General features: G+C 42.2%; 1 protein-coding gene across 1 annotated transcript in view; it reads left to right on the top strand.

The window, feature by feature from the left end:
- Positions 1-359: 359 nt before the first annotated feature.
- The window catches only part of LOC139755938 (uncharacterized), a 44,028-nt gene continuing 30,176 nt past the window's right edge, over positions 360-14,211 (top strand). Inside the window, exon 1 of the mRNA XM_071674715.1 lies at positions 360-451. Within this exon, the coding sequence (XP_071530816.1) occupies positions 397-451 (55 nt within the window). The 5' untranslated portion in view covers positions 360-396. The remainder of the gene's footprint in view (positions 452-14,211) is intronic.

Here is a 14,211-nt window from a genome sequence, read left to right as displayed (position 1 = left end):
TCGAACGCTGTTTTTTTTTTCTTTCGCTCAATAAAGTTAGAGCGTTTATAATTCTGCACCAGCTCGTGGCACTTATAATGAAGGAAAACATATGCATTGATTTATGTGAGTAAATGGCATTACAAACACAATTAATGTTTCACGGTTCTCAGTAACCATTAGGGTGAAGTGCCTCAATATTGCAATAGCTCGCAAGCCTCTTGAATTATTAATGACCCAATATTAGAAGACTGCAACTCGATATCATCACTATAAATTGTATAAATGTATTGGCGATAGGATTTTGCTCTCAGCATAAAAGTCAAGCTTTTTCCCTCTATATTTACTGTGAACTCTATTGGAGTGCTCTCATTTGCTTACAGGAACCTTCAAGGAGTTCTGAGGTAAAGGTCGAACATGTTGCTTCTCCTAACCCTTCTGCTGGTCCTCGACCTCATAAACAACGCTACAGGTAAAGAGAACGAATGTATCTTGCATTTTGTCAGGAAGAAAATAATTCCTTCTGGTGACTTGATATTCCACTAACCCTAGCAACAGAAGTGGTAACATCTAGTGGCCTTGTTTTGGCGCCTTTTTTTGCTATGTCTACTTCCAGGTTCTGTCTGATGACCGTGACTCTCGCCAAGCTAATGGACACGCCCTCCTCTTTATGCCGTCTCATATATTTCCCAGCCTTACATAAGTCGATCATCGATTTCCCCCTTTCTTCCTCGGTACTCTTTTTCTGTACTCGTGGTTCCTCCCCACAGATCTTTCATCAGATTTCTTCCTCACAGCACTCGGTCCTATATCGTTCTTTTGCCTTCGTTCAATTACTACGAGGTAAACCCCTTTCTTCCCCCACCTTACTCCTTACCACACACTATTCCTGTGGTCGGGTCTGGTAAGCCTCAGGCCTTTACAGTCCATATTTCTGATTGACCGTTATAGGTATGATTATAGATTAATCATCTATTGAGATTATATTCATCGTGTATAAGATCAAAATGACCTCAGTCAGCAATAACTAACAAAGTGGAACTGAGCGAGTAGGACAACAGACGCAAGTCTACTCACTCTGAGCAACTCACATACTCCTCACCTTAGTACTGTATCATCGTATATGATTAACAAAAAAAAAAAAATACACATACAATGAAGTGGAGTTTACCACAGGTAGATGGAACACACGAGATAGCTATGCCCCGTACACATGATAGTGTCACACTGCACGTCATACAACAACTGCGGTCCTTTCTTGAAATCGGCACAACTACATCATATTTTCATCGCTGTGTGCCCCCTCCCTCAGCTGGCTCTTGACGATGTGTCATCCGTCCTTTCCTTTTGTTGCAGAACATATATCAAGTGAGTCGATATCAGCACCAGGAAGACTGGGATTGATTCCCAACCGGTTTCTCATAACCGGTTTCTCATAACCGGTGTGACCAGCAGCTTCGTTACCACAGTTCTTTGAGGAACAGGCGAAGCTCGTGCGCCCGGCATTATTCAGAACTAGGGTGTTGTTGTCCTCTGTACAAAGCGCAAACATTCAAGGTTGTCGTATCTAGAACATTGTACCACAGAGCCATGAGCTACCTCCTTGACTGTAGCTTACACTAGCACCTACGAGGGATCTATTCCATACAGTCGACGTAGGCTTTTTTGTCTCATTGTAATGCTTACTGACGTCTTGTTCCCTCATCTTACTCTGTTCTTCTTTGGCTTTGCCATAAGGCATTGCGCTCATTGCAATCACAACCTTTCCCTTCTTCGGTGCATAGATCACAATGGTGACACTATCGATGAAACAAAATTCATTGCTGTGTATAGGTCGATTCTTGGAAGCATTCATAACCGCAAAGGATACGTGGTTTGTTGTAGCGGAGCTTTCCAAATTAGTTTCGGTTCTTTTGAAGAAGTGTTTCAGCCAGGGTCGCGCTTGGGAGTAAATTATCTGTTGTAAGAAGCAGCCGTTGTACCTCACCGGAGTGCACAACTGCTGTACCATGTCTGATGCCGGATCTTCTGGAGTTCTTCACTAGGTTGTCTTTCAGAGTAAAACCAAAAAATCTTAGTCAGTACTCCACTGGCTTCCGGCACTGACTGGAGGAACTTACATCGGCTCTTGACGGACAGGAAGTGTTCGTCTCATATCACACGATCGCCTGGAAAAAAACATTTCCTACAGGCTGCATGAGAATGGTCCTAGATTTATCCAGATAAAGCGACAGCATCCATTCAAAGGCTAAAGTCTCATTCTTTTGTCGTGAAACCTCAGAAGATAGCGAAAACTTCAAGTCTTTTGAAAGACTTTATAGCTTAATACATCAGTTTACAGAATAGGTCTCCTTGTAACTCCCCATTTTAAGCATCCCATATATATACTTTTTTTTTCATATCCTGCAGACAATGGAAGCTAAAAGATCTTTAATGGATATACATCTCCGTTCCGTCCTCATCATTGATATTGTTTTTCGTCCTTCAGTGTTCGCACACCTGCAAATCTCTTTAATGTGGTGTCAGAGACAAAGATAACTCAGGCCTCTACAGGTGAAGTATAGATATCGTACCAGGCGCAAAGCCTATGCAAGATCCTCATCAGGTTGTGTCTTGGTGTTCTGGATTAAGTTGGTGAGGTTATTTTGCTCCAACTCAGAGCATTAAGAGTTGTGTGACTGACCTCTTTTCCGTAACCTTATATGATTCGTTTCTAAAAAAGTCGAGATGAATCATTACTCCCACACACACACAGGAATCTCTCCTTAACCGAACGAACACTTGAAGTCAAATGAACGAGATGATCTTGAACAGTACTGTGTTCAATCTCAACTTCCAGTACACAGTTGGAGCCATCAGGTTCTGAAGACTGAACTCTTCATCCACCTCTTCGTCAGTCAGCGTAGCAGCCCTGCCTTATGGAATACAGAGAATAGAACAATGCATAGGTAACGATGCTTCTTTTATACAATATGGTCACCATTTTCTACATTCGCATTCTGTCTAGTACAGAATCTATATACGTGATAGTTATATAGCATCTTCGTCTATGCTTGTATTATCATTATCGTCACTAAGGCAAAATCGATGCATGTAATAAAACGTAGAGAAAAATAAGAATAGTGTACCGCCTATGTATGGTCATGGAGAGTGCATTTACAGAGCACATCTCCTTTTCTGTGAACCTCGGAGGTACAAACAGAAAGAGAGCATGGGAAGCTCGGCTTGAGCTTTTCTAACCTGGCTTGGCGTCGTCTGGATCATTCTAGAAAACACTCGGTTACGTCATTTCCGACGCGTGACGTGGCGGTTATTTACTAGGATTCCAGAAGCTTCCACCAGAAAGACGCTAATGTGGTTACGTAACAAAATTCAGACAGCCACAAATCAGATATATCTTTCCTTTTTTCATGAAAAAAAAATGTCGTGGTAAAACGATCACTTTTCAAAATATGACAAAATAAACGTATTTCTCAGAACCGATCCCAATATGAAATGATTAATTTGCAAACAATTTCATTGTCGAACATAACAATTTGGGCGTCTACAGCGAAACTGAAGACAAGTAGTATGTCTCGCCAGGTCTCCTTAAAACTTGGGATGTAATTAAACGTTTATATTCCCATTAGCTTAAGGTACTGGAGACTGCAGAAAGCTTTCTCAGAGTCGATACATAAACACACTTCTAAATCACGATCTCTTACTTTATTCTCTCTCATTCTCACAGGACCAAATGACTCTATTGTTTCTCGTTATTAGTCTAAAACCGAAAGCGATACTTACAAATGCCTTGCTTTAGGTTAAATGTCAATCTCGTTGTTAATGGATCTTATCGCCATTTAACCTAACCCTGATTAATGACCATTAATGGTGTTGACTCGTGTTATACGCAGTGCAATGCCATTAGCCTGAGGGTTCGTTCCATTACTCAGAGGCTCTTTTAAGAGTGAACGGCGGAGGTTCTGTGGTTTCCTTCCTCGTCGTAGTTTGTACCTGCTCTTCGCGTGGACTGCGTGGCCCTAACTCACGGAAGACTTTCGGCATTACCTCTTCCTTCAGCTGGATTCTGAAGTCAAAAGTTCTACCTTGTGATAACCGCAGAAAAAGGGGAGGGATGCCACTCTCATTGCCAGCTGCCTTGAAGTCTTACTTCTATCTTTGAACTCAATCTCACATGGGGATCAACAAGAGGGAAAAAAATGACAATACTTGTAAATAAGTATCTGCAACGTAGCTAAGTCCCCCTAGCGCATGTGTAAACATTGTCCTATCAATATCCTAATATCCAAACGTTGGAGGCTCCAGTCACGGACAGTGGTCCACATCAAGGCCGGGCCTTAACTGAAACATAAAAAGGATGTTGAAAGGGTGAAAGAAGAGACTTGGGAAAGTATTTACGAATTTTAGAGGAAGTTAAAAAAACTTGTTCTTTGAAATGTGTCAGGTCATAGTTATTAGGAGAAACATGAGAAGGTGGAGAGTTGAAAAGCTTTGACGTGCAGGGAAAGAAATACCTGTCAAACCGACGCACCCGTGAATTCCTGATGGCCACACAGTAATAATGTTGCGCATCAGCTTGCTGAGTATCGCGTGATCTACCTAGTAATGGGGCACACAAGCAGCCAGTTCTAGGGTGCATAAACCAAAGTAATTCCTAGAGGAAAAAGAAACAGAAAAAAAGCGAATCGACATAGCGGCGTAGGGCAAGAGGGTCAGGTTTTGAAGATAGCCTGGGATAGTTTATAAGTCGGATCGCTTTCGACTCAACTCTGTCAAGTAAGGATGGACAGCCAGAACCAACCCAGTTATGAGAGCAGTACTCCATACAAAAGTGGATTAACCTTATGTATAAACGGAGCAACTGTTCAGAAGAAAAGGAATTTCGGTATCTAAACAAGACTCACTGTTTTTTTTTTTAAAGGTATTCCGTATTTCCGTAATGTTGGGTTTCCAAGAAAAAGTGGATGTTACAGCAATACCAAGTATGTTTACTGAGTCAAGAGGTGGACTTACAGAACCCTCAAAGGAGAGACGAGGGTTGCGAGGAATTTTCGATAGAGAGATGAGTAGAAACTGGGTCTCGGAAGCATTAAACTTAATCAGATTTCGGCTACTCCATCGAGATATCGTGCCCAAGTCTGAGTTTATCGAGTTGTGTCGAGACGATATGCAGATCGAGTGAAAGAAGAATGAACAGAATTGAAGGATACGGAGGAATACAGCGCTGAGTCGTCAGCGTATGAGTGCATTGGATTACATGTGGAAGATAGAATACCACTGATGAAAAGAAGAAAAGGTGTAAAGGAGAGATAATATCTTGAGAGACACGCTGTTGATGGAGAAAGAGGGTATGGCTGATCCATCAACAACCAGGAAGATAGATCGGCCAGAGAGAAAGCTAATTATGAGGGAGGAAAGCCAAAAGGAGGGAGCATAGAGATGAAATCCCGATGCCAAGTCCTGTCACGAGCTATGGATATGCCAAGGGCAACTACATAGGATTCACCCAAATCGTTCAAGGATGATGACCAGACATCAGTAAGACAGAAAGGAATATCATCAGTGGATCTCGCCTGATGGAGGTCGTGCTGTTGATCAGACGAAAGACTGGGATTCAAGATGTTTAAGGATATGGGAGATGAGGAGGGTTTCAAAGTCTTTGGAAATAGTAGATGTCAAAATAAGTGAACGATAGTTATAGGGGTCAGAACACTCAACCCTCTTAGGGAAGGGATGTACTAACGAATGCTTCTAAGAAGAAAGGAAAGTTCTGATTTTTGAACAGAAACTGATCAGGCGAGCAAGCACAGGGTGCAAGTTCAAAGGTACATTCTTTCAGTACACGGTGATGGATGCCATTAGGATCATGAGCCTTGTTTGTGTCCAGAATAAAAGAATGCTTTTCGGACGATTCAAAAAGAGATTAAAGAGAGGCGATTAAGATTAGAAAGAGAAACATCACGGGATGAAGGAGTGTTTGCCTTAAAGATAATGTACTTGCAATGACTACGGGCAGTGGTAAATGCTGAATGGGAGTCGGAGGAAGGAGGGATTTTCCAAGCCTGATATGCCTGATCCCTTGCCTGAATGGCCCCATAACAGGAACGTTTGGACTTTGGACTGGAAGAAAAAACGTCTTTGAGGAATAGGGAATCAATGCTTCCACTCCCGCAAGAATAACATATGCTATGTGTTTGGTGGAGACAGAGACATCACAGAAGTTTTGTAAGTTATCATAATCAGCTTTGTTGAGGGGCCAATATTAACGCTTAGAAGGGGCTGCTGGAGTGAGTGGTACCGATAAGATACATACATGTAAAAGAGTATGATCGGATAAACCTACTTGGGGGCGAGACTGCGCACCTTTAACTGGAAGGATTAGAGGTGAAAACCAGATCCACAATATTGGGAGAATATTCACAGCCTTAATATGGGAATGTGGTGGGAGATTATTTACTCTAAATCACTGAGAATGGAGAACCTGAGGGTATTAGTCCCCCCACCAACTGTCGTGGAGAAATTTAACCATTCTCTATGGTGAACGTTCAAATCCGCTTGAGGATCTCGACTTGCGGGTGAGATGCTAAAGTCTCATGATAGGAGTTTAGAGAGTCGAAGAAAGATATGAAATTTGTATAACTGGGAAAGCAACAGGCGAAATAGAGGAATGGTTTGGCAGTAGAGAGACAGACTTTAAGCCACATAACATGAAAGTTTGGGGACTCAAGGTCCCCTAGACGTGCAGCAGGTGTGTTGTTGTTAGAATAAGCACAGGCTCCACCCTTGAACCGGAATCTTGAGTGATCATAGTTGGATACGAAAAAGGGGCGAGTGAAAATATCTCTAGCCAACTGGGTCTCAGAGAAATGTAAGATTATTACGAGAGGTACTAGACAGATTGTGTTGAACAGCTGAGAGGTTGCTAGAAAGACCACGAATGCTGGTATAGTGAAGTGAAAAAGAGGAAGGTCTATCAGAGTAGGAAAAGTTGTAGTAGGGGCCGGTACTACTCCAGTCTGAGCTCTCCCTCTCATTGGCAGTAGAGTCAGGCGAAAACCCGGAGATCCTGAAGAACCCACGACGCCAGGGACAAAGGGCCACAGATCAGTTGACTCTATCATGATCATGTGTAAACATGACTGTGCACACAAGAGGTGGCAAGAGAACTTACATGAAGAAAATAAGTAGGGTTTGAGTAGGTGTGTGATGCTTGTAAGGAGATGATGGGCAGGACTAGCCCAGTAGTCCCGTTTTGATGAGACAGAAAGTAAGACCAGCGATCCTAATATGGAGAGTGTAAAATGTTTCTGGGTACCACTTTAACGCTCCTCAGTCAGGACAGTAATATCCCCCTGGGTGGCTGCTGTCAACAGCTTTCTACCTCATAGTATCAACCATTGTCTTCCCATATGAATAATGTGATTCATACTTAAGTGAGGCTATATAACTCAAGCCAATCATGATATTAGGTACCCACCAACGGGGCAAAAGCATTATGTACTATGTTCTATAACATGGCAGTTACCATCAATCAAAGGCACTGAGCGTGCGCACACACGCACAGAAACCACAGCTTCGTAGCTTCTACGAAGTACTGAATTGCTGCGCTACCCGAACATAACTATGTCTGAAGCAGCTCTGGTTCTTCAAGATGCCTTTGGCCTTTTTAAGAATGGCTGAATTCCTCCAATTTTCGAGCTGTATTTTCTCAATAAGTGGAGCTAATATGCTGAAAATGAAGTTACAAAATAAAAACTCATTATTCTAGACTCGTCTAAATACAATTTTTTTTTAGAGAAAAAAAAAAATAATGCAAAGCGAAGGCTCGTAACGTCAAATGGCGAGCAAAAGCCACTGTTTAGCAATGCTGGAACACCAGTAAAAAGATGAAAGAATAAGAAAAGCGTTCGATCGCATGTTCCTGTGTAAATCTACACACACACACACACACACACACACACACACGGTCGTTGCCTGATGGTCATGAGGTATGATTCTTGCTTTATGAGCTAGAATTCCCAGGTCTGACGACCAGTTGTGCCCAGAAACCGACGATTTTACGGCCTCCCGACGTGTAAATGACTAGCGTTATTGACTATGAATCATCACGGGACAGCACGGGGCCGGACCCGCAAGTGATCGAATTCTAGTCGTGGCAGTTGGCCTACACCCGACTCAGGTGTTCATCCTCCTCCTCTTGAGGCTGGTTGATAAATGGATCACTGGCTCAAGCTTGCGTGTGTTATGTGTATGTATAGCACTAGAGACTTGATACTGTGCCTATATACAATGTTAAGAGACCGGACAACACGAGTGTAAAACCCCATATCCGTGACACGTAAATATTAATAATACACACATAAACACAGAAGTATGACAGATTAGATGGAGAAAAGTGTTCGATCGCATGTTCGTGTGTAAATCTACACACACACACATACACACACACACGGATGGCATGGTCGAGTGATAAGCGTTACTAACCAGGAGTAAGCACTGCCCAGCTAGGGGTTGGACCCTCATGGGTTCGAATCCTCGATGTAGCACTCAACCTACACATAACCTAGGTGTTCATCATTCCATCGGGGCTGGTCGAGGAATGAGTACCTGGCTTTGGCTGTGGTGTGTGTGCGTGTGTGTGTGTGTGTGTGTGTGTGTGCAAAGATACAGAGGAGCAAAGACTTGGGACGTACAAAAAAGGCTAGAAGGCGAGAGAAAAGTTTAAAACGTTCCTCCGGTAACAAACAAATAATAAATGCTAACAGTAATAACACACTGTTTCTTTATTCAAAGGAAGGAGAGGAATTGGTGGATGTAATTAAGGCATACTGAGACAGTTACAAATACGTGCAATTTGGGGTCCTTTAGCTAGAAAGTACTTATATAAATATTCATTTATCTATTCATTTTGCTTTGTCGCTGTCTCCCTCGTTTGCGAGGTAGCGCAAGGAAACAGACGAAAGAAATGGCCCAACCCACCCCCATACACATGTATATACATACACGTCCACACACGCAAATATACATACCTATACATCTCAATGTACACACATATATATATACACACAGACATATACATATATACATGTACATAATTCATACTGTCTGCCTTTATTCATTCCCATCGCCACCTCGACACACATGGAATGACATCCCCCTCCCCCCTCATGAGTGCGAGGTAGCGCTAGGAAAAGACAACAAAGGCCCCATTCGTTCACACTCAGTCTCTAGTTGTCATGTAATAATGCCCGAAACCACAGCTCACTTTCCACATCCAGGCCCCACAGAACTTTCCATGGTTTACCCCAGACGCTTCACATGCCCTGATTCAATATATATATATATATATATATATATATATATATATATATATATATATATATATATATATATATATATATATATATATATATATATATATTTTTTTTTTTTTTTTTTTTTGCTTTATCGCTGTCTCCCGCGTTTGCGAGGTAGCGCAAGGAAACAGACGAAAGAAATGGCCCAACCCACCCCCATACACATGCCTTGATTCAATCCACTGACAGCACGTCAACCCCGGTATACCACATCGCTCCAATTCACTCTATTCTTTGCCCTCCTTTCACCCTCCTGCATGTTCAAGCCCCGATCACACAAAATCTTTTTCACTCCATCTTTCCACCTCCAATCTGGTCTCCCTCTTCTCCTCGTTCCCTCCACCTCCGACACATATATCCTCTTGGTCAATCTTTCCTCACTCATTCTCTCCATGTGACCAAACCATTTCAAAACACCCTCTTCTGCTCTCTCAACCACGCTCTTTTTATTTCCACACATCTCTCTTACCCTTACGTTACTTACTCGATCAAACCACCTCACACCACACATTGTCCTCAAACATCTCATTTCCAGCACATCCATCCTCCTGCGCACAACTCTATCCATAGTCCACGCCTCGCAACCATACAACATTGTTGGAACCACTATTCCTTCAAACATACCCATTTTTGCTTTCCGAGATAATGTTCTCAACTTCCACACATTCTTCAAGGCTCCCAGAATTTTCGCCCCCTCCCCCACCCTATGATCCACTTCCGCTTCCATGTTTCCATCCGCTGCCAGATCCACTCCCAGATATCTAAAACACTTCACTTCCTCCAGTTTTTCCCCATTCAAACTCACCTCCCAATTGAATTGACCCTCAACCCTACTGTACCTAATAACCTTGCTCTTATTCACATTTATATATATATATATATATATATATATATATATATATATATATATATATATATATATATATATTTTCTTTCTTTCTTTCAAACTATTCGCCATTTCCCGCATTAGCAAGGTAACGTTAAGAACAGAGGACTGGGCCTCTGAGGGAATATCCTCACCTGGCCCCCTTCTCTGTTCCTTCCTTTGGAAAATTAAAAAAAAAACAAGAGGGGAGGATTTCCAGCCCCCCCGCTCCCTCCCCTTTTGGTCGCCTTCTACGACACGCAGGGAATACGTGGGAAGTGTTCTTTCTCCCCTATCCCCAGCGAGGTAGCGCCAAGAAAACAGATCAAAAAGTTCACATTCGTTCACATTCAGTCTCTAGCTGTCATGTGTAATGCACCAAATTCACGGCTCCCTTTCCACATCCAGGCCCCATAGACCTTTCCATGGTTTACCCCAGACGCTTCACATGCCCTGGTTCAGTCCATAGACAGCATTTCGACCCCGGTATACCACATCGTTCCAATTCACACTATTCCTTGCACGTTTTCACCCTCCTGCATGTTCAGGCCCCGATCGCTCAAAGTCTGTTTCACCCCATCCCTCCACCTCCAATTTGGTCTCCCGCTTCTCCTTGTTCCCTCCACCTTTTACACGTATATCCTATTTGTCAACCCTTCCTCAGTAACTCGCTCTATACGTCCAAACCATTCCTCTTCTGCTCTTTCAACAACACTTTATTTCCTCACATCTTTCATTCTCTTTCATAACGTACTCAATCAAACCACCTCACACCACATATTTTCCTCAATCATTTCATTTCCAACACATCCACCCTCCTCCGTACAATCCTATCTATAGCGCATGCCTCGCAACCATAAGATATTGTTGGAACTACTGTTCCTTCAAACTTACCCATTTTTGCTCTCCGAGATAATGTTCTCTCCATACACACGTTGTTCATCGCTTCCAGAACATTCGCCCCCTTCCCACCTTGTGAATCACTTCCTCTTCCATAATTCCATTCGCCGTTAAGTCTGCTCCCAGATATCTAAAGCACTTCACTTCCATTTAAACTTACATCCCAGTTAACTTGTCCCTTAGCCCTACTGAGCCTAATAGCCTTGCTCTTATTCACATTTACACTCAACTTTCTCCTTTTACACACTTTTTCAAAGTCAGTCACCAACTTCTGCAGTTTCTCACTTGAATCAGCCACCAGTGCTGTATCATCGGCGAACAACAACCGCACACTTCCAAGGCCCTCTCATCCCCAACAGACTGTATACTCGCCCCTCTCCAAAACTCTTGCATTTACCTCCCTAACAACCCCATCCATAAACAAATCAAATTACCATGGGGACAACACACACCCCTGCAGCAGACTGATCTTCACTGGCAACCAGTCACTCTCATCTCTTGATATCCGTACACATCCCTTACATCCTTGGTAAGTCTTTTCACTGCTTCTAGCAGCTTACCTCCCACACCATATACTCTTAAGACCTTCCACAAAGCATCTCTATCAACCCTATCATATTCCTTCTCCAGATCCACATATGGTACATATAGATCTATCTGTTTTTCTAAGCATTTCTCACACACATTCTTCAAAGCAAATACCTGATCCACATATCCTCTCCCACTTCTAAAGCCACACTGCTCCTCCCCAGTATATATGCTTTCACCCTCTCAATCAAAATCCTCCTATACAATTTCCCAGGAATACTCAAGAAACTTATGCCTCTGTAGTTTGAACACTCACCTTTATCCCCTCTGCCTTTATTCAGTGGCATTATGCATGCATTCCGCCAATCCCCAGGCACCTCGCCATGATCCATACATACACTGAATATCCTTACCAACCAATCAACAACACAGTCACCCCCTTTCTTAATATATTCAACTGCAATACCATCGAAACCAGCCACCTTCCTGGATTCCATCTTCCGCAAAGCTTTCGCTATCTCTTCTCTTTTAACCAAACCATTCATCCTGAACCTCTCACATTGCACACGACCTCGACCAAAACACCCTACACCTGCCACTCTATCATCAAACACATTCAACAAATCTTCAAAGTACTTATTCCATTTCCTTCACACTTCATTACTACCTGTTATCACCCCCCTCCCCTTTCCACTTCACCGATGTTCCCACTTGTTAATTTGTCTTACGCACTTTATTTACCTCCTTCCAAAGCTTCTTTCTATTCTCCCTTAAGTTTAATGATACTCTCTTACCTCAACTCTTATTTCCCCTCTTTTTCAACCCTTGCACCTTCCACTTGACTTCCTGCCGCTTTCTTTTATACATCTCCCAGTTATTTGCACTACTTCCTTGTAAGTATCCTCCAAGCACCTCTCTTTTGTCTTTCACTGACAACTTTACCTCTTCGTCTCATCACTCTACCCTTTCTAATCTCCCCACATCCCACCTCTCTCATGCCACATGCACCTTATGCATATTCCATCACTACTTCCCTTGATACATCCCATTCCTCACCCACTCCCCTCACGTCATTTTCTGTCACTTTTTGCCATTCTACACTTAGTCTATCTGTTCCTCACCTACTCTCAGCATTCTCTTCTCTCCAACACTTCTCCTTCCTTTTTGAAAACCTCTACAAATCTTCACCTTCCTCTCCACAAGATAGTGATTAGACATCCCACCAACTGTCCCTCTCAGCACATTAACCTCCAAAAGTCTCCCTTTTACACGCCTATCAATCAACACGTAATCTAATAATGCTGCTTGACCATCTATCCTACTCACATACTTATACTTATGTATATCTCTCTTATTAAACCAAGTATTCCCAATCACTAATCTTTTTTTAGTACACAAATCCACAAGCTCTTCACCATTTCCATTCACAACACTGAACACTCCAAGTGTTCCAATTATACCGTCAACTACTCACCCCTGCATCTAAATCACCCAACACTGATACTTGTGGATCTGTTTCATATTTCAGGACATAAATGAAAGAGGAGAACAATGCCTGAAACCTCTAATATATGCTTAACTCCTTGTTATGTACGATGTATAAAGATATACATCTTAGAATTAGGTCGTAATGCTAGCTTACTCTTGGGGAAAATGATACTTTACTCGTGAGAGACGAGCAATTCAGAATTCATACGTGAAAGAAATGACCTTTTAGATAATTCAAGCTAAATCTACTGTAGTGACGAGTCCGTCTAGTGATTATGCTTTGCTTCTGTAAAATGCATGAGGAACGTCCCTTAACCAAGCTGTCTGTAGCAGAAAGAACACAACCCAATAATGTATGTGTAGAAAAAAGAAACCCTCGCTTCTTCCATCCTCTTTTCTTTTCTCTTGAGCTACATGTTCTATGTACAATTACTGCTACCTGAAACTGCTTTAGTCAGTAACATTGGTATCACTTGGGTAAGTTGCTTACCTTTACGCATTCACGGGTCGTCAGGGGTCGACCACTTTAGTTCGAATACTGATTGCGGCAGGAGGTCCATAGTCAACCAAACTGTTCATCCACCACAAGGAGTTTGTAGATAAATAGGTACCTGGTTTATGCTTGATAGTATATATATGTATGTATATATATATATATATATATATATATATATATATATATATATATATATATATATATATATATATATATATATATATATATATATATATATATATATATATATATATACATATATATATATATATATTTTATCCCTGGGGATAGGGGAGAAAGAATACTTCCCACGTATTCCCTGCGTGTCGTAGAAGGCGACTAAAAGGGATGGGAGCGGGGGCTGGAAATCCTCCCCTCTCGTTTTTTTTTTTTTCTTTTTTTTTTCTTTTCCAAAAGCAGGAACGGAGAAGGGGGCCAGGTGAGGGTATTCCCTCAAAGGCCCAGTCCTCTGTTCTTAACGCTACCTCGCTATCGCGGGAAAAAAACTGGAGGAAGTGAAGTGTTTTAGATATCTGGGAGTGGATCTGGCAGCGGATGGAAACATGGAAGCGGAAGTGGATCATAGAGTGGGGGAGGGG

Source organism: Panulirus ornatus, chromosome 20 (assembly GCF_036320965.1).
Source record: "Panulirus ornatus isolate Po-2019 chromosome 20, ASM3632096v1, whole genome shotgun sequence".
NCBI classification, from domain to species: Eukaryota; Metazoa; Arthropoda; class Malacostraca; order Decapoda; family Palinuridae; genus Panulirus; species Panulirus ornatus.
Note: the sequence above shows the minus strand (reverse complement) of the source record. Positions and strands in the feature narration are given on the sequence as shown.